This window comes from Aethalodelphis obliquidens, unplaced genomic scaffold, assembly GCF_003676395.1.
Source record: "Aethalodelphis obliquidens isolate GAN/ISIS:26980383/991018 unplaced genomic scaffold, ASM367639v1 scaffold12, whole genome shotgun sequence".
Lineage (NCBI taxonomy): Eukaryota > Metazoa > Chordata > Mammalia > Artiodactyla > Delphinidae > Aethalodelphis > Aethalodelphis obliquidens.
Window position 1 is genome coordinate 11,994,200 of NW_020837956.1, and position 26,834 is coordinate 12,021,033.

At 43.8% G+C, this 26,834-nt stretch overlaps 1 protein-coding gene across 4 annotated transcripts in view; it reads right to left on the reverse strand.

Annotated features, from left to right (window-relative positions):
* Nucleotides 1-10,329: 10,329 nt before the first annotated feature.
* Nucleotides 10,330-26,834, reverse strand: part of TMEM178A (transmembrane protein 178A) — a 249,482-nt gene continuing 232,977 nt past the window's right edge. For all 4 annotated transcript variants that reach the window (XM_027113320.1, XM_027113321.1, XM_027113322.1 and 1 more), the window contains 3 exons: nt 24,422-24,535; nt 21,486-21,623; nt 10,330-11,299 (listed from right to left, as the gene is read on the reverse strand). In XM_027113320.1, coding sequence (XP_026969121.1) covers nt 11,058-11,299; nt 21,486-21,591 — 348 coding nt within the window. In that variant the 5' untranslated portion in view covers nt 21,592-21,623; nt 24,422-24,535 and the 3' untranslated portion in view covers nt 10,330-11,057. The remainder of the gene's footprint in view (nt 11,300-21,485; nt 21,624-24,421; nt 24,536-26,834) is intronic.

The following is a 26,834-nucleotide window of genomic DNA, read 5'->3' on the forward strand; positions in this document are numbered from 1 at the left end:
GTTCAAGAAAATCAAGAATTTGAAGTGTCATTTTGCCACCTGAATGCCACAATCATTTAATATTGTCAGTTTTCATCAAGTTCCTTCAGCAAGTAACTGCCTTCTCAACTGTGTAACAAATGAGAGCAATTACAATGGGTCCACCCCCTGCCCATCCCCCTCCTCTTACACATTTTTCCTACCACTGAGTGGCCATCCTTCTAGCTGCCCTTCTGTGGCTCCTGCCCTTGATATGTCTACGCTATTTGCGGTTGGGCACCTTGGAAGAGTGCACATATTAACCACATATTCTGCCAGGCGTCCCCAAATGCCCAGTCCTGGCCTCTGGGTACTAACATGATTCACTGGGCCAGAGGTTTTTTGGTTTTGTTTTTATGTAAAAAGTCAGATGATATCACTCTCTTACGCAAAACCCTCCAGTGTTTTTCCATTTTCCTCAGAATAAAACCCAAAGTCTTGACCTGGCCCCTGGCACCCCTCTAACTTCATCTCTAACACACCCCCTTTCATTCTGGCTCCTTGCTGACGCTGGAATGTTGCAAAGCTCTGTCCCATTTCAGGCCTTTGGACTTGCTGGCCCTCTCCCTGGACATTTCCCCGTACGCCTACACTGCTCAGGCTCTCTGCTCAAATGCCCGCTTATGAGCATGGCCCTCCCTGGCCTCCCAACCTAAGCCAGCCACCACGGCACCCTTCACGCCTAGTCTCCTAGCCACTCCTCCATGTCTCTTCATGTGGCTGACATGCTTGCCTGTTGGCTGTCTCTCAGCCATGACAGTGGCCACTCCGTAAAGGCAGTGGCCTCTTTGATTTGCTCACAGTTTATCCCCTGTACTGAAGTCAGTCTCTGACACGTACTAGGCACTCAGTATAGATTTGGTAAATGAAGGCCCCTGTGAAGGTTCCCTTCCATAGTCATCTGCCAACCAGACGAACAGAGCCAGAAAGGCCCCGGATGCTAGAGCAAGTTCCCCCTCACTCTAACCAAATCCATGCCCTCCAAAAAGGAAATGTGTTCAACTGTTATTCCCTGCAGGGAAAATTTTTCCCCCGTTCTTCCTTTGTGACGTTCGAATGTATGGAATCCTGCAGCACAGAACAAGCTGCTCAGTCGTTACTAGGTAAAAGCCTGACATTTTCTGTGATACCCTTCTTGATTATGTAGGCGTATCACAGCCCCGCAGGCTGATTGCTTTTAGAAATAACGAAATTGTACTAAATTTCACCTTAACCCATGACATTCTTCACTCCTCTGGCTCCCCGAGGTATCTGATGTGTTGTTCTGTTTGTTTGTTCTGACAAGGTTGTGAGAAGAGGGCGTCCACTTGTCCCGCCCTGCACCCTCTCAGCCCCTCAGCCCATCCCACATTCTTCCCTCTCCTTCACTTCAGTTCTCTTGAAAACCCTTTCCCACTCCTGTGAACACTCTTTAAGCTGTTACTTGATTTGGAAAATTCTTTGTTTAAGAACTGGCTCATCCTTCAAATCAATACTGCATTAATCACTTGTGTTATCTCCCCCAGATTACCTTTCACACTTGGTTCAGTTTCCATTCCCGAGTCCACTTTATCTGAGAAACATGTTGGCATGATAGCGATTTACTGTATTCACAGCAGAGACATATAAAGCAGAGGCTGATGCCACCTCGACATGTGTGCAGGAATACAGATACCTACTTTGGCGACCTCAAAACCTCATTAGCTCATCTGCTGGGGAAGATTAGACACCTCACCAGAGACTGGCTGAGAGACCTTGGGTTAATACTCAGAGTCTCAGTTTCCTCTGTTGTCAACAGGATGACACTCAGAGCCTCCACAGACCTCCCAAGGCTGTCTTGAGGTTTGGTTTGGTTTTTGGTTTGGTTTTGAAGTCACCATACAGCGACCAACCTCTCCAAGAGAAAATATAAAATGAAGTACTCTCCTTGATTCATAATAAAAAACCTGGAGGATATCCTTATTTGACTCAACATCAGATGACTTTACTTTATTGCCTGTGTAATTTCCATGCCCTGTTTTCAAAATCAGTTCTCATTCAACTTGGATAAGTAAAAGTTTATAGAGGTATTCAAAGTATTTCGTGGGCTTATCAAAAGTGTGGTTATTGAAAACATCCCTGGAAATCACATCAGCTCATGGAAGTGTCTAGAAGTTCTGTAGAGATGACTGGCTTTCAGGACCACTCATCAGGACAGTCACAAAACAAGGACTAAGATTCAAGAGTCTCTGAGTTCCTATCTCTAACCATATAGCCTCCTTTTGTAGTAGTTGCTTTTATTTAATAATTTTTTTTTTTTTTTTTTTTTTTTTGCGTTATGCGGGCCTCTCACCGCTGTGGCCTCTCCCGTTGTGGAGCACAGGCTCCGGACGCGCAGGCTCAGCGGCCATGGCTCACGGGCCCAGCCGCTCTGCGGCATGTGGGATCTTCCCGGACCGGGGCACGAACCCATGTCCCCTGCATCGGCAGGCGAACTCTCAACCACTGCGCCACCAGGGAAGTCCTATTTAATAATTTTTAAAAAGCCATCAGGAATGCTTTCCCAGGACAAAGGAAGGAGGACCTGCCCACTTAAATATTAATCTTTGAGCCACGCTGACATGGGAATTTCTCAAAATGTTCTGTCGGGGGAGTGCCAAGAAGGTAATTAAAATTGCTGTCATACCTTTAGGCTATTGCAGGGGACAGGGTCTGCTGAAGGTCACTCATGTAAGGAGAGTTTCCATGCTTATAAAAAGTCTGACATTCTTTACAGAATTACAAAGGGCAGTGTGTGCTCCGGTTTAGAAATGCAGCAGCCTGAGGCCTTCCCTGGTGGCGCAGTGGTTGAGAGCCCGCCTGCCGATGCAGGGGACGCGGGTTCGTGCCCCGGTCCGGGAGGATCCCACATGCCGCGGAGCGGCTGGGCCCCTGAGCCTGCGCGTCCGGAGCCTGTGCTCCGCAGTGGGAGAGGCCACAGCAGTGAGAGACCTGCGTACCGCAAAAAGAAAAGAAAAAAATAGAAATGCAGCAGCTTGATTAAAAACTGCAGAGCAATAATTTCCAAGGGGAACCATGAAAGACGTGGGGGCCGGTGAACCTATGTAGATGTATAAAATTTTGAAAAATAATCTCAGATGTGGTTAAAAGTGCACTTTAGGTGTTTGTGCTGCGTTTCGTGTAGGTGATGTGGATGTCACGTGGAAAAGTGGAAAGAGAAATGACTTTGGAGTGAGCAGGCCAGAATCCAGACCCTGGCTCGGCTACTTGGTACCGTAGGGAAGGTGGTTTAACCTCTAGGAGCCTTAGTTTCTCCATCTATAAAGCAGAGGCTAGAAAACCAAGATAAGGTTTGTAAGGAACATGGCCTGGGACAGTCCCTGAGGAAACAGTCCATCCCTTCAGCACCTCATCAATGTCGAGAGACAGAACTGGAGAGGACTTGAGAATCAGAGCTTTCTTTTCCACTTCTCATTTATATCTAACATTTACAAGCCTGAAGGAGACCTAGGAATTGATAGGAACGGGACTCCAGCACCAGCCTCTTAGAATCAAGTGCTTTGAAAGTGGGAAGTGGTTTTTTGAGCACCTGAGAGAGTCCAGAACTAACAAATGGAAACCAGGGCTTAGGGAGAGATGAGAAAACCTCGACAATTTATGCAGGTGTCTGGGTCCCTTTTGTCCTCCTATGCTTAACAGCTTCCATCGGTGTGATGAGCTGTGACGTGTTTCACGTGTGGGGAATGAGTTTGAAGCCCACTGATGCCACAGCTGGGTGAATTTCAGTTCTGGCGTGGCCAAATCCCTAAAGCAAGTATTGAAGTGCTCATCACAGTCAACTTGATTGACAGGCAGAGCCATGAGGATAAAAATAAATGGAGTTTTACAATTCAAGAACTAAACATGCTGAGCGTGACATCTGTCTGAGACTGTGAGGGACTTACTGTGTTCTGAGGGCATCGTCAGCGGGGTCCCAGGCCCTTCTTGCCAGGATCTAGTGGAGCCTTCATGAACCCCCGATCCAGCAGTGCTTCCATGCATTTCCCAGAATCCCCAGAGGATGTCACGCCACATCTATGCAGCTATTGAAGGAATTTACCTCTATGGTCCTGTGTAGATTTAGAACGTTTCCTAAAGAGCCTGACGGTACAGCTCATCCATCCTCACCAACCCACGCTCAAGGTGACGGCATCACCTGAGTTTTGGCCATCCAGAATGAGCAGATGACGGGGCAGTGGTCTGTGCATTTTGTGAGTGTCAGTAATGCCAGCCCTAAGACATGATGGAAACTTAACGAAAGCAGGGCAATAGTCTCTGAAGTAGGATTTAAGCTGGGGGTGGCCAGGGCGTGACATCTGCCTTACCATTCACTCACAACCACTATATCCTTTCCTCTGTGGCTGGACTGAAATCTTCCCAATCACCACTAATTGATCAAGTTCACACTCAAACTGAATCCTATTTGCCAACCCTGGTATAGGCAGCTTCTGGAGAACAACTAGAAACCAAAGAGGAAGAGGCTGGCCATTGGATCAGTTAGAGAAAAGGCGTGTTGGGGTCATTGGACCATATTCTCAACTATGGCTTTTCAATCCTGGGCTCCACTCAGTTAAGGATTTATCCTAACCTAGGTGCCATCCTAGGTGACACTGGATTTGCCATAAAACTTTGTTTGTTTTTTTTTTTCAAATTATGGTGTCCCTTTTTTGATACAAGAACCATAATTTCCTTAGTAAATAACCTAACTCTCAAAATTACTTAGTGGTCATGCGTGATAATATCCCTTCTTTCCCCGCTCCATCCACTTTACCAGCCCACCTCATCAATTCCATCTCTAAAATCTATCCGCCCACTTCTATCTTCCTCGCCGTAGTCGTGGCCACCATCGCGTCTCCTGAACTCCAGCAACAACCCCCTCCTCAACGGGCTTCTCCACCTCCAGTCTTGCCTTCTTCTAATCCATTCTCCATCCAGCGACAACACTGACATCGTTAAAGTAGAAATCAGATCCCACTGTTGTCCTTTAAAGACTCTCATTGCTTTCTATTGCCAGAATAAAACCCAGTGTCCTTATGGTGGCCAGCAAGGCTCTGGCTATCTTGGAAATCTCGCCTACACCACTGCCCCCCTGGCTCTTGCCACTGCATTCCTGTCTGCAGAGAGGCCCTGACAAAAGTCCATGTGTAGCCCAAGGTCTTACACATAGCAGGCAATATTTACAGTACATGCTGACAAGAGAAAAAAATAGGAAATAAAGACAGAAATGTATCTTACTTTTTAGCCAACCAATTTGTTTTCCTCTTAAGGTTGCTATAAGAAGACATGTTCTATGAGGTTTTAGAACAATTAGAAATCTTGCTTTGAAGCATGGCAAAATATAGGTTGTATACAAAGAGGAAGTATGTTGGATAGCCATGTTCCCAGTATGCAGTGGGGTGCCCTGAGTGTCTTCAAGCATTTGTGGTTGTCCTACAGCAAGGAGAACTTCCAGTCAAAGGACAGGGCCTGGGGAAATTCAAAGAATGCAATTTCAAAGGGTTAGGACTTTCCTGGTGGCGCAGTGGTTAAGAATCTGCCTGCTAATGCAGGGGACACGGGTTCGATCCCTGGTCCGGGAAGATCCCACATGCCGCGGAGCAACTAAGACCGTGCGCCACAACTACTGAGTCTGCGCTCTAGAGCCCGCAAGCCACAACTACTGAGCCCGTGCACCACAGCTACTGAAGCCCGCATTCCTAGAGCTGGTGCTCTGCAACAAGAGAAGCCCACGCGCCTAAAGGAAGAGCAGCCCCTGCTCACTGCAACTAAAGCCCACGCGTAGCAACGAAGACCCAATGCAGCCAAAAATTAAAACATAAATTAATTTTTAAAAATAAAATAAAATAAAAGGGTTCTTGGTCAGTAAAGCTATTTGCTTTCAAAGGAAATCCTTTCTGAAGCACTCCTTTCAGAATTCCAATTAGAGATTTGAGACATATCGGCGCATAAATGGAAGAGCTTTAAACTGTAGAACAATATTGAGGTTACTAACATAATACTGTTTGAGCCATCAAATAAACGTTCCACAGTATTTAGTTCATAACACATTTCAAGTTATATCTGTGTTAGTGTGTGTTAATAGTCCCTTTAATTATTCTAATGAGACCTCCTTGCTTGCCAAGCTAGATTCTCATTCCATTTAGCCTGTTACGCTACCGTTCATTTTTTCATGGGTTCCCTAAAATTGGTGGTAAGGGAGTCAGTTCTGTCCAGGGCAGCGGGTAGTCTGTCTCTGTGACTCTGAATTCACACATTTCTTCCACAAAGGTTTATGAGCACCTGTTGGGTTCAAGGACTAAACCCTGGAGACAAAACTCAACCAAGACACAGTTTACACCTTGCAAGAAGAGTCTATGATCCAGTTAGGGGTGAGCAGGTGATTAGCATGCAGAGCGTAATTGGGCAGGAAAGGGGTTAAAGCAGGGGAGTGTGCTCAAGCCTGGCTTCTGGGAGTGTTGTGTTGAAGCTGAGACACAAGGAAAAGTCAGCAGGAGCCAGGAAGAGTAAGAGCAGGTGTCCCAGCTCAGAGGAAACAGCCTGAGAAAGACCTGGCGGCGTTAGCATCCCATACGCACTGGCCTCCACTGGGTAGGTTACCTTGACCTTGTGGCCTGAGTCTCCAGGATCCCAGGTCCCTCTTCATTCTTAGCTCAGATAACCTTAGGAACCAGGTTCCCTAGCTCCGGTGACTGAGGCGTACTTGTGCAGTACACCTTTGTGTTCTCAGATTTCAGTTTCAACTGGGAAATCTTCGAGAGGCAAACTCATCCCCCACCACCACAAAAAAAGTTAATAATGTACTTTTTATGTTACTGAGGATAGATTCAAATAAAATGATATGAAGTGAAATATACAGCCAATGAAAACGTAAGTCAAAAGAAACTTATTTTAATAACTGGGTTCAACTACTTTAATCTGGGATTTATGAAATCATGTGGGGCTTGAAAGGGTGACTTGACTTTTTTACTTGTATTGTACTGAATTTTACTAGAATAAGCTTCACAGGGGCAAGAACCTCGGTCTGTTTTGCTTCATGGATGTTTCCCAAGTGCCTAGAATACCACTTGGCACACAGTAGGAATTCAATAAATATTTGTTGACAGATACAAGGACTTTTATGGAGAAATTACATTCTGGGTAAGTTTCCTACATCCTGGACCCTTGATTATCAAGGGTCCACGGTGCTGTAAAGAAGGAGGGGGTAGGGTTCCCTTGGAGTGGGCAGCAATCTTCTAACATTGCAAATAAACCAAAAATGACATTGGTAAGAGGAGGGGCCTATGGGGCCTATGGTTGTCTCATCAAGGATTTGGGTAGAGCTCTTTTTTGGTAAATGTTGTCTATATATGGTAGATGGACATGAGTCTTAATCTATAATCTCAGGTGTCCTGTAAATCCATTTACTTTCTATTCACAGTCCTTTCTTGTGGGTTTAGGGGGAATTAGCCCTCATTCATTACTGCAGACACACATACAGCTGTACCAATGTCCCTGGACCTTCCAAGGGTCAGACTGGCTGCCACTGAGAAGCCCATTATTCCAAGGCTTGGTCCTTCCCAGCCCATTGATTCTGCTGCTCTGAAACCATGGTTGGGTCATGAGAGCCACTGTACCAAGGGCTCCAGTATCTCTGGACACCCCATATAGCCATCCTTGCCGAGGTCCTGATAACCTCAAGAAATGCATGGCCCCAGCTAATCACAGGACTGCCATCCTTTTTCTTTCCAGTCTCCAGGATGCCCTTAAGTACTTCTAGCCTACCAAGTCAGCCCTCTGGCCTATCCTCCCTTTAGGGCACAATGCATCCTCACTTCAAGGAGATCAGCTACCTCTGCCTTCTGCCCTGCAAAAAATGCCCAAGGCAAAACAAACAAACAAAAAAAAAAAACACAGCCTGGCTATAGGCATGCAACTAGAATTGGGACAGAGAAAACATAGGAAGAACAAACAAATTATCTCAACGAATTCTTCTGCTCACGCAGTACTGTGCAGCCATTTCAATTACTCCTCATTTGCAAGCCAATTAAGAAAACACCCCTAAGAGAAGCCTAAGGACTGGGAACCAAATGCAAGACTGGCAACATTTACACTCTGTGAAATGTAAATAGAAAGCAAGGAAGCTTGCTCTGAGCTCACTTTGGCTGAAAGGCAGGGAAGCTCTGTTCTTGCCAACACACACTTGAATCCGAAGTGAACTCCCCTGGCTTCTGGGCAAATCTTTCTGGTGTGTGAACCCTTCAACCTTCTGTCATTCCGAGGCTCTCTTCCACTCACACCTCAAACCCCTGGGAAGCTTCTCAGAAACTTCAAAAGTCACTCACTCAGACGCTGCTTTGGTGGTTGGAATATAAATGCTCAAGAGTCTTGACATCTTCTATGGGGAATCTTTAAAGAAAACTTCAAAGAAACAGCTCTCCTGCTTTGAAAAGTAAGTAATAAATGAAAGTAATAAATGAAAATAATTGCTCCTTTCTCTATGTTTCTGATCTCATCCAGAGGGATGGGTTTATTAAACAGGCCGGAGAGATTGCCAGGGAATACAGCCACAGGCCTTGGTGAGAGCTTGTGTGGTCACCGGGATCACCTAACCTCTTCCAAAAGGCTTACGTAACAATATGTGGACACCGTCACTTGGAAACCAGGCTTGATTTTTGGGTGGGGGTAGGTAGATTATCATTATCCTTTTACAAGTACCAAATCAGGTTTTATAATGAAGGGGAAAAAAGCATTTATTTTTTTTGCTTTTGTTTTTTGCGGTACGCGGGCTTCTCACTGTTGTGGCCTCTCCCGCTGCGGAGCACAGGCTCTGAACGCACAGGCTCAGCGGCCATGGCTCACGGGCCCAGCCGCTCCGCGGCATGTGGGATCCTCCTGGACCAGGGCATGAACCCGTGTCCCCGGCATCGGTAGGCGGACTCTCAACCACTGCGCCACCAGGGAAACCCGGAAAAAAACATTTTTTATTAGATTAAAGTCTGAAGCACTGTTATACTTCTGGTGTAGCACCTTCCCTCTTTTACAGACCATCTTTCGCGTGCGTACAATACAGGATAATGATGGAGTTAAAAGGAAAAGCGTAGAAGTTAGCTAGTGCCCACCCTTCCATTTAAAGATAAAGAAATACCATGGAAGGGTTTTAATTTCGTCCTACACCCACGCGTCGAAAAAAATGAAGCAAATGTTCTGAGTCTGCCCTTCAGCTTCATTATCAGTAAAATGGAAGAAGAGTTACCTACCTGTATGGTCAGGCCGCCCCAGATGGTTCTTCTCTTGCTCTTTGTACATTCTCTGCTCAACTCAACCAGTCCCTGCTTCACCTACACCCTTCTCACAGGAATGTGCTCGCCTCCTGACCCTTAGGCCAGAAGGGCTCCACCTGCTAGTTTATTAAAGTGAAACAAATGCCCTCATGATAGTCTTAACCTGAGGGGCTGCTGGTTTCCTTGGTAACTGATGAGCCAACCTGACATCAATTCCCCCTATAAATGGGGGAATTCCTCCTTCTCCCCCAGGTAGCAGAGTGCTGCCATGTCCTGCCTGCCATCTATGGTGGGGTGTCCCTCCAGGACCTTTTGCTTCAGATGTGTAAGATCCCCTATCCAGTAAACAATTGATGTCTCTGTCGCTGTCTCTGGGCTCTTTCTTTGGTCTTGAGGCCGGGCATCCACAAGGCTTGCAGGCCTGCAGGGTGCAGCCCAACACTACCTCATAGAGCTTTTGAGAGGATTAAATGCAATTATACCTGGAAAAAACAGAGCCCAGTTACTGGCACACAGTAAGTGCTAAGTAAATATTAGCTATCAAGGAGATAACTGTAGCTCTGGCCCAGTACAGTGGCTCTAAATCCCAAATGAATATCAGAATTATGAGATTTTTTTTTTGAAAAATACTCAAGCCCAGGCCCAGCCGCAGACATTCTAAGTCAATTGGTCTGGGGTGGGGCCCAGTTCAGGCACAGGTGAAGATGATTAACCAGGTGATCGGATGTGCAGCCAAGGCTGAAACCCACTGGGGCAGGAGGTCCAAGGATACGGCCAGAGACTGAATCCTTATCAGTGGCTAAATACCAGGCAGATGGTAAACACAGACGAAGAGGGAGAGAAGAAAACTCAAAATACTATGGTAAGGTTTTAAAAGAAGCTTGGAAAATGATCTCTATTGTCAAGAGCATGTGTGTGATTGCTACAAATGATAAATAAAAATGACCAACCTAATTGAGATGAAGCAAGTCTCTTAAAAACAAAGAGTTCTCACCTGTCCGAATGGCTAGGGAGACCTACTGCCACGGCTGAAAGCCAGGAAAACACACCCAGATTAACAAGCGGGCAGTCATTTAATGCAGAAGTCCAGTTAACGTAAAGAGACAGGTCGAACGACAGATATGACTTCCCACAATACTGCATAGCATTACAGGTTAGCTCTTCCAGGGTTGATCTGTTTCTCTTATGATTTTGATTCCAGTACAAAGATGGAGAAGAGACTTCAATTAAAAATAAATAAGGCAACAGAAGAATCTCCCTGTGACAAAAAACATCCACAAATAATGCACAAATGTTTGGTGCTGACACAACAAGACACCACTAGGACAAGTTCTGAAGGTGCTGCATTAAATTTAACAAGCATGGTACAATGACAAGAAAATTATACTCGCTTTGTCATGAATCCTTTTGCAAATAGAAATGACTCTCGGGTAATTGTTATGTACAAACTCTCTGAAATAAATGGCAATCATACAAATTTTTCCATAGCGGTTTCCTCTTTTTCTGAACCCAGAAATGTTCCACGGCTCTGCTCCCTACTCCTCGCCGTCAAAGCATAAATAGTCATTAAAGCACTTGAATCCACAGTAGTCTTGTCCTTAGAAAGGATGGAGGTTCTGCATGATTTGACATCAGTCATCCAGAAGGGGCTGGCAGGCAACAGGCTGGAATGTACAAGACCGATTTTGTGCTTGGGATCCTGACTCAGGCTCTGCTCCGTCCCCTTCAAGGTTCGTCCGCACTGTGGACGGGCCACCAAGCAGTGGACTTGAGTATGGACAGTCATACCGTGGAGTCCCTGCCAGACTTTAGATGTGCAATCTTGGTCCGGCTAATAAATGGGTAAGCGATGCAGAGACCTCCAGCTGCCACAATAAAGCCTAAACTGCACCAGGCACAAAAGATAGACCAGCTGTAGCCGTGTTCCACATCATCAGGCAGGCTATAAATGAGCTTCGGGACCCGGTTCAGATCATAGGAGATGCTGGCGGCGTAAGTGCAGAGGGAAATGGTGCAAAATATTCCTATAAATAATACAAAGAGAGCAGGGTGATGGGTTACAGTTTTGCCTGCTACAAGGCAAATGCCAGACAGGCCTTCGTGAACATCAGATCAACAGATGAGATGATGAATCCAAACGGATAAAGGATGGACAATTCTTTCAGTTGAGTTACTTCATTCAACAAACATTGGCAGAACCTTTATGTGCCAGACTGTATGCTAGGTTCTGGAGATATAGGAGTGAAAAAGATGGGAAAATTCTGATAACTTGAATTATTCAGAATTATCTCAATTAAATGGGTATGTATACATGAATTTTTTTTATTCTTAAAAACAACGTAGTAGAAATTTTAATTATTTTTAAGGAAAAAAATAATCACTCAAACCTAATACAAACAATTTTCATTTCCTTTTGTTCTACACCTGCGTTGACACAGTTTTAGATAGTTGCAATCATCATACCAAGTCTTTCTTTTTCAATTACCATTATCATTAGTATTTATCATGTTGCCTGGTAATATCTTAAATGAATTTTTACAAGTTTTTTTTAAGGCACAGAGCCTGGCACATTCTAGGGCCTCAAAAATCACTTTTTTTTATAATGAATGGATAAAAAGATTTTAAGTAATATAAATTAAATCCAGGATGTTGGAATTGTCGTAAAATAGCTGACATCATATATAGGGGATCTATAATTCAACCACTCAGAATGCAGGTAATTTAGGTAGCCTAAGGAAAATGAACAGACCCCAAATTTTACTTTTTATACCAACACGTTATATATAATTGTCCTTTCAGAACACTAAAATCAGCATTCTGATGCTTCAAAAGCCCAAAACACAGGATTTTTACTACTCAAAGATGTAGATGCTTCTATTTCATCACAGTGGACCCCCAAGGCTGCTCCTTTTGGGGGGGGCATGGGATCACAGTGAGGCAGTTGCTGAGCTGAAGGTGGGTAATCAATACAAAAACTGGCACCCAGTCAAGTATCAGAATGTTCCATTCGGTTCCGAGTTCTACACATGTCTTTTTCATACTTTGGTTCATCCCTGTGTACAATGGAGGTTACAACCATTTGCTGAAAAACTGCTTTGGTAGCCTTAGGGACCTATGCAGCATCTCCATAGGAAAGAGAGACACAGAATTGGGAACTGAAAGGAGAGGGCTAAAAGTAACAGATCTCCACACCCCTTTTTAATAGAGCTTTGGGGATCAGAAACACTAGCAGAAAAACAAACTCAGAGCAGGCAGCAACTGGGAGGAAATAAAGATCACCTTAATGTCATTTTTTTTTCCTTAACGTCATTTTTAAGTGCTAGAATTCTGCCTGCACTCAAATCACATAAGAACACATTGCCTGAATCCTTTTCCAAGTGTGCATTTAGAAATGTTTTAAATTAAAAGGACACTTGATCTGAGGTGATTTGATCTCTCCTACTCTTTGCCTAATTCTACTTTTAGACTCTAAAGTGATTCTGTTTTTCTAAAAAGGATAAAATCTTGTTTTCTTGCTCCAAATTGTTATGGTACACACATCATTTTTTGAGTTCTCCAAAGGACGATCATGATGGAAATAATTCTTTCATGAAGGAATGGCACGGTCAAAAACAGAATACTCTGCTTTTTTCAAACCTTGTGAACAGCAAATATTCTTACATCTACATGAATGCTTCCACTGGCCAAAACAAAGACGGTGTTTATATATAACAAGGTCCTTCTAATGAATGCTGGTAGTAAGGCAGTTAGAAAAATGCGATCTCTGGAGTATCAAGAGGTAAAACAATAACAGAGTAACCTGTTCACAGGAAAAACAACTCTTCTGCATTTAACTGTCTGCACACAGCTGAATACCTGAAAGTGAAGCTGTTTACAAGTAACATCGTTTTAATGACCTCTGAAAGCTTGAACTCAAACTAGGACTCTTAAGCATACTTCTGTGTCCAAATGCATTGGGCTGGGATGCAGGGAATAGGTATTCTGGTCCCCAGCTCTACATCTAATCACTGTGTGACCTTGAAATTACCTAATCTCTCTGAGCTTCATCTAGGGGGAAAAAAAATGGGGGATTTGGTTCCTCAAGTCCCTTGCAGTGGCGAATTTCTGTGACTCTGTTATTCCGTAATATGGCATTGAGCGAGGACATTTCCCAAAATTTCCTAGTAAATCTAGTACTTGGTATTATGCAGCTAAATAAAAACTTGAATGTCATGGATTCTTCTTTCTGCACATACTCTTTGGTTTTATACTAAACACTGATTTTATTAGCACCTCTCCCCTGCCAACTCCATAAAATTGCTTTTGGTGAAATGAATTTTAGCATAACAACACCAGTTCATACTGAATAGAAAAAGATAAGAAAAACCTAACCTGAGGATTTAACCTCAGGATGAGTAGTTGTGCTTTCCCAGGGCACTTAGTTTGTGCTTACCTCATGGACACTGTGAACGATGTCACTAATAGAATGTCTTTTTTTGACCGAGTTGCCAGAGAGCTGAAACTCCCCTAAAGCTAAATTAGTGGCCCCCCAGGGGCAAAAACTGGGGACTTCATGGCATGCTTTTTGGCTACTAATCTCACCCTTGGATTCATCTTGCCCTACAAACCTGATTGCTCCTTTGTCTTATTTGTATCCCTTATTTGTATTTATTTTATCTCGAAATATTATATACATCTCTGTGCCACTTAAGTTATTTTAGGATTAGGGCATCGCCAAACCTTGAGGAAAACCTGCTTTATTTCCTTCTGCCTTTACTCACTCAGCTGAGATGGAGGGGTGGAGGAGGTTACGTGAGCCCATACATATGCCTGATGTCTGCCCCTCCCCTTCCCACAAAGGTCCCCAGAGACTGCTCTCCAAGGATATTTTTTCTCCCTCCAAGATGCTCCTGAAGTAGTTCTGAGTGAGAGAAAAGCAAAGATGAACCAAACAGCATATCTAAGAAGTTCCCCTTTCTGGACCCTCACATATCTAAGGAAGTTTGCAAATACACAGCTGCCATAGCTGTTATCTGTGGGATGGGCAGGACTGTTTGATTATTACAGAGAAATGTAGGGAGAGGAGACAAAGCAGTGTTTCCAATGTAGGCAACTAGCTTTTGTAAAAGAGGCCTAACCCATTCAAGATATCTTAATAAGGGGAAAGAAAAACCCTTCTAACTTTGAAGACACTAAGGAAAAGTGTTTAAAGGATGAAGACATCTTTGTTGTAGCTAGATTAGTAGTCATAGGTCAGTTTTGATCCTGCGGAATTCTATTTTAGTTCCATATGCATGTCTTACAGTCCTCATGTGTATTAGTTTGCTCGGGCTGCCTTAACAAAGTAGCAGCAGACTGGATGGCTGAAACAACAGAAATTTACTTTATCACAATTCTGGAGACTAAAACTCTGAGATCAAGGTCCCAGCAGGGCTGGTCTCTTCCAAGGCCTCCCTCTTTAGCTTAAAGATGCTGGTCTTCTCCCTGTGCCTTCAGTCTTCCCTCTGTAACTATCTGTGCCCAAGTTTCCTCTTCTTTATGAGGACACCAATCGTACTGGATTGTGGCCCTACCCTAATGACCTTATTTAGTTAGTTTAATCACCTCTTTAAAGACCCTGTCTCCAAATACAGTCACATTCTGAGGTTCTCGGGGCTAGAACTTCAACATATGAATGGCAGGGCTGCAGGGTGGGCACACAATTCAGCCGATAACATTGTGTGTGTGTGTGTGTGTGTGTGCGCGTGTGTGTGTGTGTGTGTGTGTGTGTGTGTGTGTGTGTGTGTGAGAGAGAGAGAGAGAGAGAGTTTGTGTGTATGGTCAATGTATGAAGTATATTTCCATCCCTTTTACAGGCCTAAGCAAGATTTTACTATTTTAAGTGTTATTTAATCAGTTATTCAAGAATTATTTATAAGCATCTACTATGTTCCAGACCCAGTTCTGATTATGTTAGACGTAGTTAAGTTGAATGAGTTCTTGATGGTCACAGCCATCATTGCTTTGATGCTGATGTGATCAGGAACCCCAAGTGTTCTTTCCACTCACTTTCCAGCATGCATGTCAGGGAAAAGGAGTAGAGACCCCTGGACTTCCTGTAAGTTCCACATGGAGCCTAATAGCACTGAGGACACGGAGTGTGCAAAACCTGCTTAAGAAAACTGAGTTCTGCAATACGGTGAGTTCTACACACCTAAGAATCAGTTCATCCTAAATCACCTCCTATAGGATCTACCTAGATGGCAAGTTATTTCCGATAATGTTGCTTTCTTGTCAGTAGCAATCTAGTTAATGCAAGATATGGGATGAGGGCATGGAAAGATAAGGTACCAGCCCTGCATTTCAAAAGTTCAAAATCTAATGGTCATTCCTGAAAAGCCACGAGGAGAGAGGTCACCTCTCCTCCCTTCTTCTCTTAGACATTTCCTTCCCTTTCCCTTCTCCCCTGACCAGCCAGGAGTTCCCTTGGGCTACCACCACTGATACTCTTCAGCCCAGCTGGTGGCGCCAGGGGAGAGGGGTTTATAAGTCCCAAACTCAGTCCTGGCTACCGCTGGTAGCATCTTCAAAAGGGTGAGTAACTACTTGTTCTGAAGAGCGCTGTACGCAGCGACTTTTCTTATAAAATATCAAAAGGTGTTCCACCAAAGTTCTTCATTAGAAGATACAGTGATATCACAGAATTACAAGACCGGAAAGGATATTTTTGGATCAGAAGAGAAATAAATGTATGCTGCCATCCCAGATCATCAACCTAATTTCCTTCCCTAAACTTCATGGTGCCTATGGCCAGCTGGTATGGTGTAGTTAGGGTAACAGCCCACTCTTTTGACCATCCTCTTTTGATGTGCTTGAAAGGCGGAAAGGAGTGGAAGTTGCTTCACCCTGGTTAGCCTGCTTGATAAACATAGCTGCAACACCCACAGACATAAACATTGATTTTTTTTTTTTTTTCACTCCTTCAAAAGACGGCCTGCCCATCATTCTGGCCTCTTTGCAATTCCAGAAAAAAAACCGCCTCAAGCTAATTTTCACACAGATTGCTCAAAAAGCCACTGCTAAGTTGCCTTAACTAAATGACTGGGCAGGACTAATAGAGACAGAAAACACTTTTTAAAAAAATCAAATACAAGACCCACAATCTGCAATTAACTAAATCCGAAAAACATCTGATCTTTTTCCCAAAGATTGCAGCAATCTCACCGACCGGCAAATCTGGCCTGACGTGACATAGGCTATTTAGAGTCCTTATTGATCCCACCTAGTGTGAATATTCATGTGTTTGGCTGCAGAAATGTTAATGTATACTTGATTTCAGACCCTGCTCAGGGTGTTAGATAATATAGAATACATGCACTATATTACCTTTCTAAAATAAAACTTAAAAATCCTGAATTCCAGGGACTTACCTGGTGGTGCCGTGGTCAAGGGTCCACCTGCCAGTGCAGGGGACCAGGGTTCAAGCCCTGGTCCGGGAAGATCCACGGAACAACTAGGCCTGTGTGTCACAACTACTGAGTCTGTGCTCTAGAGCCCATGCGCCACAACTACTGAGCCTGCGCTCTAGAGCCCGTGAGCCACAACTACTGAGCCCATGCGCCTAGGGCCCGTGCTCTGCAACAAGAGAAGCCACCGCAATGAGAAGCCCGCACACCACAACAAAGAGTAGCCCCCGCTCACCACAACTAGAGAAAGCCCGCGCTCAACAACAAAGACCCAAGGCAGCCAAAAATAAATAAACTAAATTAAAAAAAAAAATCCTGAATTCCAAAATGCACCTGGTCCCAAGGGCTTCAGATACGGCATTAAGGACCTGTAGTTTTAGATCATAATCAGTGGATACCCTAGAGAATTCAATACACCTATAGAGGAGTCTTTGTTTTAATTTGAATGTATTGAAGCAAAACAATGGGTGGCCTAACGTGGGTGTTACCGGTCCCTGAGCTTTGCTGGGGCAGCCTGGGCTGTCTCTTCTTTCTCTACTGACCCGAAGGCCCTGCCTCGTAGGCAGTGGCCACTCAGAGCACAGCCTATGAAGGGGAATGGAGGCCCCCATCGAGGGAGGATCAAGCTTTATCCAATTTTTAAGACTACCAGTATATTAAAGGGTAATTAAAACCCTACTACAGAGACATAAAAATTGTATTTAAAAATACTTGCATTGAATAAATTAACCTTTTAAAATATTTATATTCCTAACAAATGATAACCATCATACTAGCACAACAGCAATCTAACAGAATGCCTCATTTAAAGCTGATGGAAATGCTCACTCGCAGTGCAGGAGGCAGTGTGGTCTGGTAAAGGGCAGCCCCTCACCGTTGGATCGTAAGTCTTATTCCCTTATCTCTGGATATGCCTCCGTGACGGTGTGTGTGTAACTTCAGAGGACATGAGGTCAAAAGGCTACATTTGAGGCTCTGTGCCCCTGGCCCTGCTGGAGGACCCCTTGAGAGGCCCCAGGGAATTAGGGATGGGAAGTGACAGTCAGCAGCCCTGCTGCTCCACGTGAGGGTTAATCAAGAGCTGTCAGTATGCAATAAGGCCTAAGGAGAGAGATTCTTTCCAAGTTTCCATTTTAACATCTCAAACTGTCACATCACTGATGATCTTCACTGAAGGTTTGGCTAATAAATTCAGGTAGAGAATGAAGATACCAGCGCCTTAGAAGAGGCTAAGTTTAGCATCAAAAATCTGTGGGGTGATGCCGACTAAGACTGCTGAGGACACTTCTGCTTCATTAAAATCAATTCTTTTAACCCTATTGGCTCTCATCTCCTGCTGCTACGTGGGAAGGTCCTACAGCTAATTTATCTCATGCAATGGATTAACATAGTTATCTTGGTGTTTACAAAGGAAATGGAAAGGGATTATTTGTAGTAGTGGAAATGGAAAGGGATTATTTGTAGTAGCAAAAATGAAACAAACCTCCCTAAATCCCACAGTAAGGGAACATAACGCGGCAAATCTACTCCATGGAAGAACATGCAGCTATTAAAAGCTATTACAAACCGAACACAGAACAATATAAGGCCACCGGGAATGCTTACGGTATGATGAAAAATGGAAGCCCAGAAAACAAAATATCCAATACTTTCCATGTGATGATGGTGGCAAACATTTTTTCTTTCCTTTTTTTCTGTTGTTGTTTTTTTCTTTTAAATTTTTATTTTGAAATAATTGTAGATTCACATGCAGTTGAAAGAGATAACACAGTGAGATCCTGTATACCCTTCACCCAATTTCCCCGAATAGTAACGTCTTGCACAACTCTAGTATAATAGCACAACCAGGAAACTTACGATGATACAATCCATCCACCTTATTCCGATTGCACCACTTTTACATGCACTCACTCACTTGTGTGTGTGCGTGCACTTAGTTCCACGGAATGTCACCACGTGGGCAGATTATGTGGTCACCATCACAGTCCAGACACAGACCATTTCCATCGCAAGGATGCCCTGAGCTACCCTTTTAGAATCACAGCCACTTCTCTCCCTTTTGGTGTTGTCTTTAGTGAGATAAAGACTTGGGCAAGATTTGGTCCAGGATAAGGAAAATATTTTAACAACTAATTTTTCAGATGGTGAGATCTATAAGTGGGTTTTCCCTTTATTCCAAAAAAAGCAAAAAAAAAAAAAAGCCAGTGTTATGTGGTAGGTCTGCCCACCCTTCCGGACTGGTCATCAAACTTCAAGTTTATAAGTTTAGGGTGTTTTGGGGTTGCAATGGGTTTTTGCTACTATGGCTATTGTTCTGCTTGTGTTGTTTTTAACAGTTGCACAGGGGCTTTTGATGATAAATCCTGCTGAGCCCCGAGCCAGTCTGGCCCAGAGTTACACAGATGGCTCAGGAATGAGGGCTGAGCAGGGGAAGGTGGGGCTGGCTTTGGAAACTCAGCTCCTAGCTCTCCTCTGAGCCAATGCAAGACTGAACTCCCATCCTCCTTTCATTTAAAACCAAACCAGCCCCTCTGCCTCCCAAGAAACGCTCACTGAGCCTGACTTTATGGTCCTGTGATCTATTTTCATGCCAACAATTGTTTGATATCTAAGAGCATCCTAAATTATTCATGCATTACCCACATTACAAGGGTCCTTTAAAAACTACTACTACTGAGGCTTTTGTCTGGCCCTCAGCTCCTTTCATTTTCCTGAGGATGCTACGTGGGGCCTTTCCAGGGCTGGGGGGTCGTGAATACTTCTTTGATGTATATGAGGACAAGAGTTAGAAAAATGGGAGCCCAACTAATAAAGGAAGGGAAGAAAATGGGGGGAGATATTTCATGACCGTTAAGCTTAAAGAAATCCCCTGGACAGCACAGGCCTCTATGATTCTTTGACACCCTCACCTGTTCATTCTACACCCTGGATTTTTTTTTTTAATATTTATTCATTTATTTATTTGGCTGTGCTGGGTCTTCGCTGCTGCACGCAGGCTCTTAGTTGCGGCATGCGGGATCTAGTTCCCTGACCAGAGATCGAACCTGGACCCCCTGCATTGGGAGCGTGGAGTCTTAACCGCTGGACCACCAGGGAAGTCCCTACACTTTGGATTTTAATGAATCCTTTAGGCAGGCACCCTCCCAATGGCTGGTCTTGAAGGTTCAAATCCTCCTCCAAAACCTCAGAAACTAGAATTTTAGCCTCCCTGGGCTACAGTCCTGCAGCTTCTGTGTATTCACCCAAGTCTGGAAAACCTAAGTTGTTTTTCTGCTAAGAATTATTCAAAGGCCAGGTGACTTTTTTTTTTTTTAATGCTCTGTCGGGACGCTTACAATGATCATCCGTTATTGCAGGTCACTGCTGGTTACAGCGCCATCTCATGGGGTCGGAAAGGCGCCGACAGGACTTAGAAGGAAGGACGTCTGTCTGTGAATTGGGTTACAGGAGCTGACTGGTTGACCAACCAGAAGGCAAAGCACCACCTACCTGTCAGCCCTGAAAGACAGAAAAAATGGTGCCAGTCACCAAGGGGTGCTGCCGCCTCCAGGGAGCACGGGCTTGAGTGAGTGGCCATGACAGCAAGCAGTGCTAGAAACCCCAGTTGTGGTCGCTTGAGTAACAGAACTCCAGAGAAGCAGGAATAAGCTTATTCAAAACGGCTACACATCTGGAGTGCTATTACCCCTGATGCTCAGCGTACTTTGTGAAACTGTTAACTTGACATTCACTAATCACAGACACAATTTTCTGGGAAAAAGCAGGAGGAAAGATTTCTTCCCCGCAGCCACCTTCAGTCAATTTCAGCCATCAACTCAGCTGCTGACTCCTTCTTAGACAAAAATGTTCTTCACCCGACAATCGAAAAGACCATAGTCATGTCTCCACACACCCCCTTCCAATCTCCTGATTTAACAGCAAGTCACTCCTCGGCGTAAAGCCTTCTGGTGGTTCCCACCACCCTTAGATTAAAATCCAAGCCCCTGCCTGCTTCTCCACCTCATGGGATACTGTCCTCTCCTTCACTGCCCTCCGGCCACACTGGTCTCTCTGTGGCTCGAAACACATACGTCAAGCCATCCCTGCCTTAGGCCTTGGCACCGTTCCTTCCTCTGCCCGCAGCGCACTCCCTATGTGGAAGAGGGTCCCCTACACCACCTCCTTTACCGTCCTCACAGCTTTTATCGCTATCACAAATTATTCTTTGTGTCTCCCCACAACAGAAAGGGAGAAGGATTTTGTCTGCCTTAATCATTATGTGTCTTTAGTATGTAGAGAAGTGCCCGGTCCATAGTAAGTCCTCACAAAGCATCTGTGGAGTGAAATGAATGAATGTTTTGTGTGTAAAAATGACACCAATGACTCCATCACTAAGAAATAGACTTTGAGTTGACCTTCAGCCCAGAGGCATGGGCTGTGCTGAGCTATCACCCTCTCCCGGAGGGCTCCTAAGAAGCAATGGCCCATGTTTGCCAAGAGTCCATGCCAGGGTTAGGGGCACAATAGGAAAGAATGGGACAGAAAAATCAGACCTGCCTCATATGGAGATTAAACCCAAGACATTTCCATCTAACCTTGTAACGGGCCACAATGGGGAAATCAGGGCTGCGTTTTTAACACTGTTGTTTTCTTTAAATTCTGTATTGCCCACCAAAGCCAAATGACCTTCTGGTTGCTTTTCTCACAAGTGAAAACAAAATTAATGGATAGATAACAAAGTGAAGCTAGCTGCCTGCAGAGAGGCCTTTGCTTTCGCTGGGAGAGGTGTCAGAGGTGTTCCGCGTACCTGTCATGAGGAAAAGGAGTCCGGCCACATGCTGGGTCAGGCTTTCCTCCCAGAAGAAGCTGACCATGGCCACAATGCAGCCACAGAGCAGGACGGCCACAGCCATGCCCAGGAAGCCAGCAGTGATTCTTCTTAAATCTAATCTCAAAACACAAACATTCAAAATAATAAGCAGAAGAAGGAGAGTTATTGAAAATTCGAGAACGAAGAGCTTGGTATACATTGTGAAAACTAATACGTTACATGGACAGGTGTAGGGTCTTCAGGGCCACGGTGATTTAGGAAATAAACTTCCTAGGTATTTCATAAGAGGACAGATGGGGTGTAACAAGTCGAGGGGTCAGCCTCTACCCTCCCTGAGTCCATGGAGAAGTCCGTATCAAGTAGAAAATAGACCAGCGGACACCAGGGTAAACAAGGGTAAGAGGTAACAAGTTACTTAGTAAACTGAGAGTGAGGAAGGTTTGCAAAAGATCTTTATTATCCTCCAAAGAGCAACAGAATCATAGGTCACCACCACTGTAGTGGCTGTAATTAATCTGACTTTGGGGAAAGAGCACACCAAGGATGCCCATTACTTTATTTTTAAGTTATACTTCCTCCTGCTTATTTTCAAAAAGGATTTGAGAAAGTGAAGGCAACTGTAACTGAAATAGCGCCCAACATGCACATATAGGACATCTACTCGTTAAGGCCCTCTTCCCTTAAACATAGGCCCTACAACCCAAGTTCCCAAGTACCCAGGTTAAGAAAAGGCTGTTCCCATGGGCCAAGCCCCATTGAACACACAAGAAGTTTGGTCTATCACAAAAACACGACTGTGATCACTGGGCCAGGATCACCTTCTAGGCCCTGGCCCACCTTCTAGGCCAAAGCAAGAGATGGACTGGCTGGATGTATGGGTACACTTCCACTCCAGTTGCCCACCCTCTTGCTATTTTGCTGTTTCTTTCTATTTCTCTCCCTCTTTTTTTTTTTTTTTTTTTGAATGAAGCTAATTTTAAAAATCGTGAGCTAAATTTCTCTGATCCTTCTTAGAGCAACAGATCCCAAACATAAGTCTGCCACTGAAGCCAGTGAACAGATCTAGGCAAGGTAGACCATGCACTCCTGCACACACATGGAACCAAGACTAGAGGCACACCCCGCTGCGTGAGCGCGGGCTGCTCTGCGAAGGTGCCCAGGCAGCCACCACCTCACTGTGTGTTCCTGTGGCCTCTGGCAACTCAGGATGATGTATACAGGGTGGATCACGGTAGCTTTCAGTCTTGCCCTTGTCACACGTGGTCCATCCCTTTCTTTTCAAGGGATTTTTCATTTCTAGCTCAGAGCATCTAAACTGAAGCAGGGCATTGCAGCCTAGAAGGGGCAGTGTAGACCATCACAGAGCTAGGGGTCACGGGCACTGATCATTTAAAGGGGCTGTTTAATATTAAGGTGTAAGTCGTTTTGAGACATCCAGTGTAATCATAGCTCAGTCACCATTCTCTCACAACCTCCTAAACTCCCTGTGGTTCGAGTTTTATTCTCTATGGCCATTAAAAGGCACAAGGTTCAGATATAATCCACATGGGATTTGCCTTAGTACGGGATATGCTAAGCTTATCTGGTAAACATGGTACAGATCACCAAGTGTGACTTTCTTGGAAAAAGCCATGCCTGAGACTGCTGAAAGCATCTTTCCATGAGAACCTCAGAGAGGATTAAGAGGAGGATGCGCAGTACTGTCTTGCTGGGCAGTAACAGGGTACAAACTCTTAGAGTAAAGAGATAAGGCTCTTTTTCAGGACCCTGTGATGATCTTTTCTTGCCGAAAACCAGTGACTGTGTGGCTTTCTGCATAGATGATTAAGGCAAAGAACTCCAAACATGCTCATGAAGAATGAAGATGTAAGAAGACTTAGATAAGGCTCTAACTAAGATCTGCTGAGAAATGACCATTAAGATCAGCCAGCAAGAGATAATTCTCAGGAAGTGATACTACTCAGAAATAAACCACATTTTAGCCAATGACTTTCCAAGTCCTAAATTTGCCAATCATAATATTTATAACATTATACCACTGCTGTGGGCAATATCTTAAGAGCTTCCATTTACATCTTTGAGATTCAAAATAGAGCCCTTTGATCTGTAGAGAGACTTGACTTTACAAAATGAAACTCTACTTGGCTTCCTGTAGTGACTTTGGTCACCAAACAAGATCACTGAAGTCCTTGCGTTGATTGCATTGGAAATGACAATGTCAACCTCTGATTAGGGTAAACACTAAAAAGGATTAGGCCTAGTTTTTTGCTTTCCTGAATTATCTATCCCTAGACAACATGAATCGACAGTTTTCAGGTAAATATCAGTCCTCTTTGGTGTCACACGGCACAATCCTTTCTACAGTTTCACATTTTCCTGACGGTAAAAAAGATAGTTCCTGCCATCGGGATGTGGAGATAACAGACACCGTCTGAGAAAATTACAACATACACTCATAAAGATATTTTAACAGAAATACCAAGGTCTGAGATAGACACAGTAACTAAAATGAATATTGGATAAAGAAAACTAAAATAACACACCTAAGGTATAGTCTCCTTGGTTTACTAAGACAAGCGCCAGATCAGGGCCTTGTACCACGTGGCTTGGTAAAGACTGCACTCAGGAGGTGGCTTGTATACCGATGCCACAAGGGCAGACACGCTCGCTGCACTGTCTCACAAAGCCCCACGCCTGACTCTCACACATCTGATCTGCAAACAAGTTGTGACCATGGCAGAGTGAAATGACTCTCTGAGTCTCTGACCAAGTCGGATGGGGCCCAGAGGCCCACGCAGGATCAGCACAGCATCTTTCAGTCCAAATCTGAAAGGGCTGGTGGGAAGGCTTTTTGTTCAGAAAGACACCATTTCCTCTCTGACCCTCTCTGACCCTTTCCCAGAAATACTCACGAAGCAGGTGCCATTCATCTTGCTGGATTGTCTTGGTCAAATTGAAAGGAATGTTTCGTAAGCGTATCGGCTGAGAAAAGTGGTACTTGATAGCTGTACATCGCTGTGCAATACCTTGAAGGAAATAAGAAATGTGATTTACTAGTCCATGCATTTGTAATAGGATTCTGGAAACTGAAGGCAGGACAATGCATCCTAAACTGGGTTGAAGGGGCAGGGGATAGGAATCTCTTGATTACTCTCATTAATAGAGACAAGTCAGAGTAGTAAAGACCCAAAACGTGAAATAATTTTTTAAATCATGTTTCATTTTTGAATGTATTAAATTTGATAAGAATCTAAACTCCTCTAATTATTTTTTCAATGTTGAATTTGTATGAACTAAACACAAAACTCCTCAAGGAGAAATGGCCCAAAAGTATACAGATGATTGGGAGAAATCAGCTTGGAATTTGAACACAGATAAATTTCACGCATCCAAATTTGATCCAACCTCAAACTCTCAAATGGGCTGAATCAAAAAGTATATCAGGAAGTGTGTTATTTGGAAACCGGAAGACATTTTTCAATAAAGAGCCTTCTACGTAGTGGTTTAAATAGTGATTAGGTCTCTAGACAGCCCACGAGAGCCTAAGTAGCCCTCCAGCAGCTGATATAATTCCTCAATACACATTTTACTGATCTGAATTCTAGGTTCTAAGACAACGGGTAATATTAAAAGTAGAAAGGAGAAAGAAATTTTTTCCTCCCTTTCCTGGTTGTATGCACAATATTTTGAAATGGGCAAATATCCACTGCTTTATCTAGTATCTTTTCCTACCTTCCCTCTCAATCCATGCTTTTATTGCATAAATTAACACAGGCCTATTTTTCCCCTAAAGTCTTCTGAATCCCACGAAAGTATCTAACTTCCTGTCAAATTAAAATGAAAGAAAACTTCCTTCTTTCCTTGTAAATCACCTTGGCCAGCTGTTTGGATAAATGCAATCTGATTAGATTAATTTTAAAAGAGCTGTGAGTAAATGTTAATCTTTTCACTCCGGCAGCTGTTAAAAAATATTCTCATAGATGCCAATAAATCTCTAATTGGTGGAATTTGAGTAAATGTAATTAAAAAAGTGAAATTTTTAAAAACTCAGGCATTGAAAGGGGAGATTAGTATTTGAGCACAGTTAACATCGAGCCACTTAGTCCCTGATGGGAAGGCACCTACGGGATCACCTCCCTTGTTTCTCAATCATCAGTATGCATAAGAATCACCTGGGGAGCTAGTTTAAAATGTAGACTCCTGGACCCAACCCACGATATTCTGACTCAAAAGATATGGGATGGAGCCAGGAACCTGACTTTTAACAAAACAGCCCAAGTAATGCGGATGCAGGCAGCTAAGAAACTATCCAGGACTATCTCTGCTTTTTTGGAAGCTTTTTTTTTTTTCCTTATGAAACCACAGATTCTCTAAAAGCTCACAGCTCTTTCTATTTTTCTCTTTGTTTTTTCAACATAGGCCCCTGGCGGTGGTTGTGAGGTCTAAGGCATGTAAGTTCGGTGTTTACATATAAGTTACGTGTTTATAAGTCAGAAAATGCCTGTGCTTACAAAGAGCAAATGACCTGGTCTGAGAATAATAAAAGATAACAGACTGCAATAATAGCTCTCATGTGTGTTTTTCAAAACTGTCGTTCCACTTGATACTCATCCTCGGGCTAACCTTGAGGCTCTGTGTCAGCAGGAAGTGAAGGTTAAAGTAGAGTTGAACACATGCCCCAACACACACACAGAGCCCATTGGCAAAGACTGGGGGACTTATTGGTTCCAGGCAGTTAAGAACACTTCTGTCCAATCATTAGCATTCCACTAAGCTAGCCAAGCAGAGGCTTCAGGGCCCACATATGACAAAGGATACAGACTTTACAGAATTAGTTCAGTAGAGTCACTAAAGGAACAAACAACAACACAAAAACAATAACAAACCCTGAGGAGGAGGGAGAATCTAAATTCCAGAGTTGCTATATTATTTTAAATGTCCAGTTTCAATTAAAAAGTATAAAACATACCAGAAAAAGGCTCCTACATAGAAGAAAAATGTCAGTCCATAGAAACTGTCACTGAAGAAGCCCAGACATTGGATTTACCTAACCAAGACTTTCCGCGTGGCATGTGGAATCTTAGTTCCCCGACCAGGGATCGAACCTGCACCCCCTGCAGTGGAAGCACGGAGTCTCAACTACGGACCACCAGGGAAGTCCCTACCCAAGACTTTATATCAACTGTTTTAAATATGTTCAAAGAACTAAAGGAAACCATGTCCAAGGAACTAAAGACAAGTGTGAGAATGATGTCTCACCAAATAGAGAATATCAGTAAAGTGATGGAAAGTATGAAAAGAGACAGAAAAAAAAAAAAAAACAAA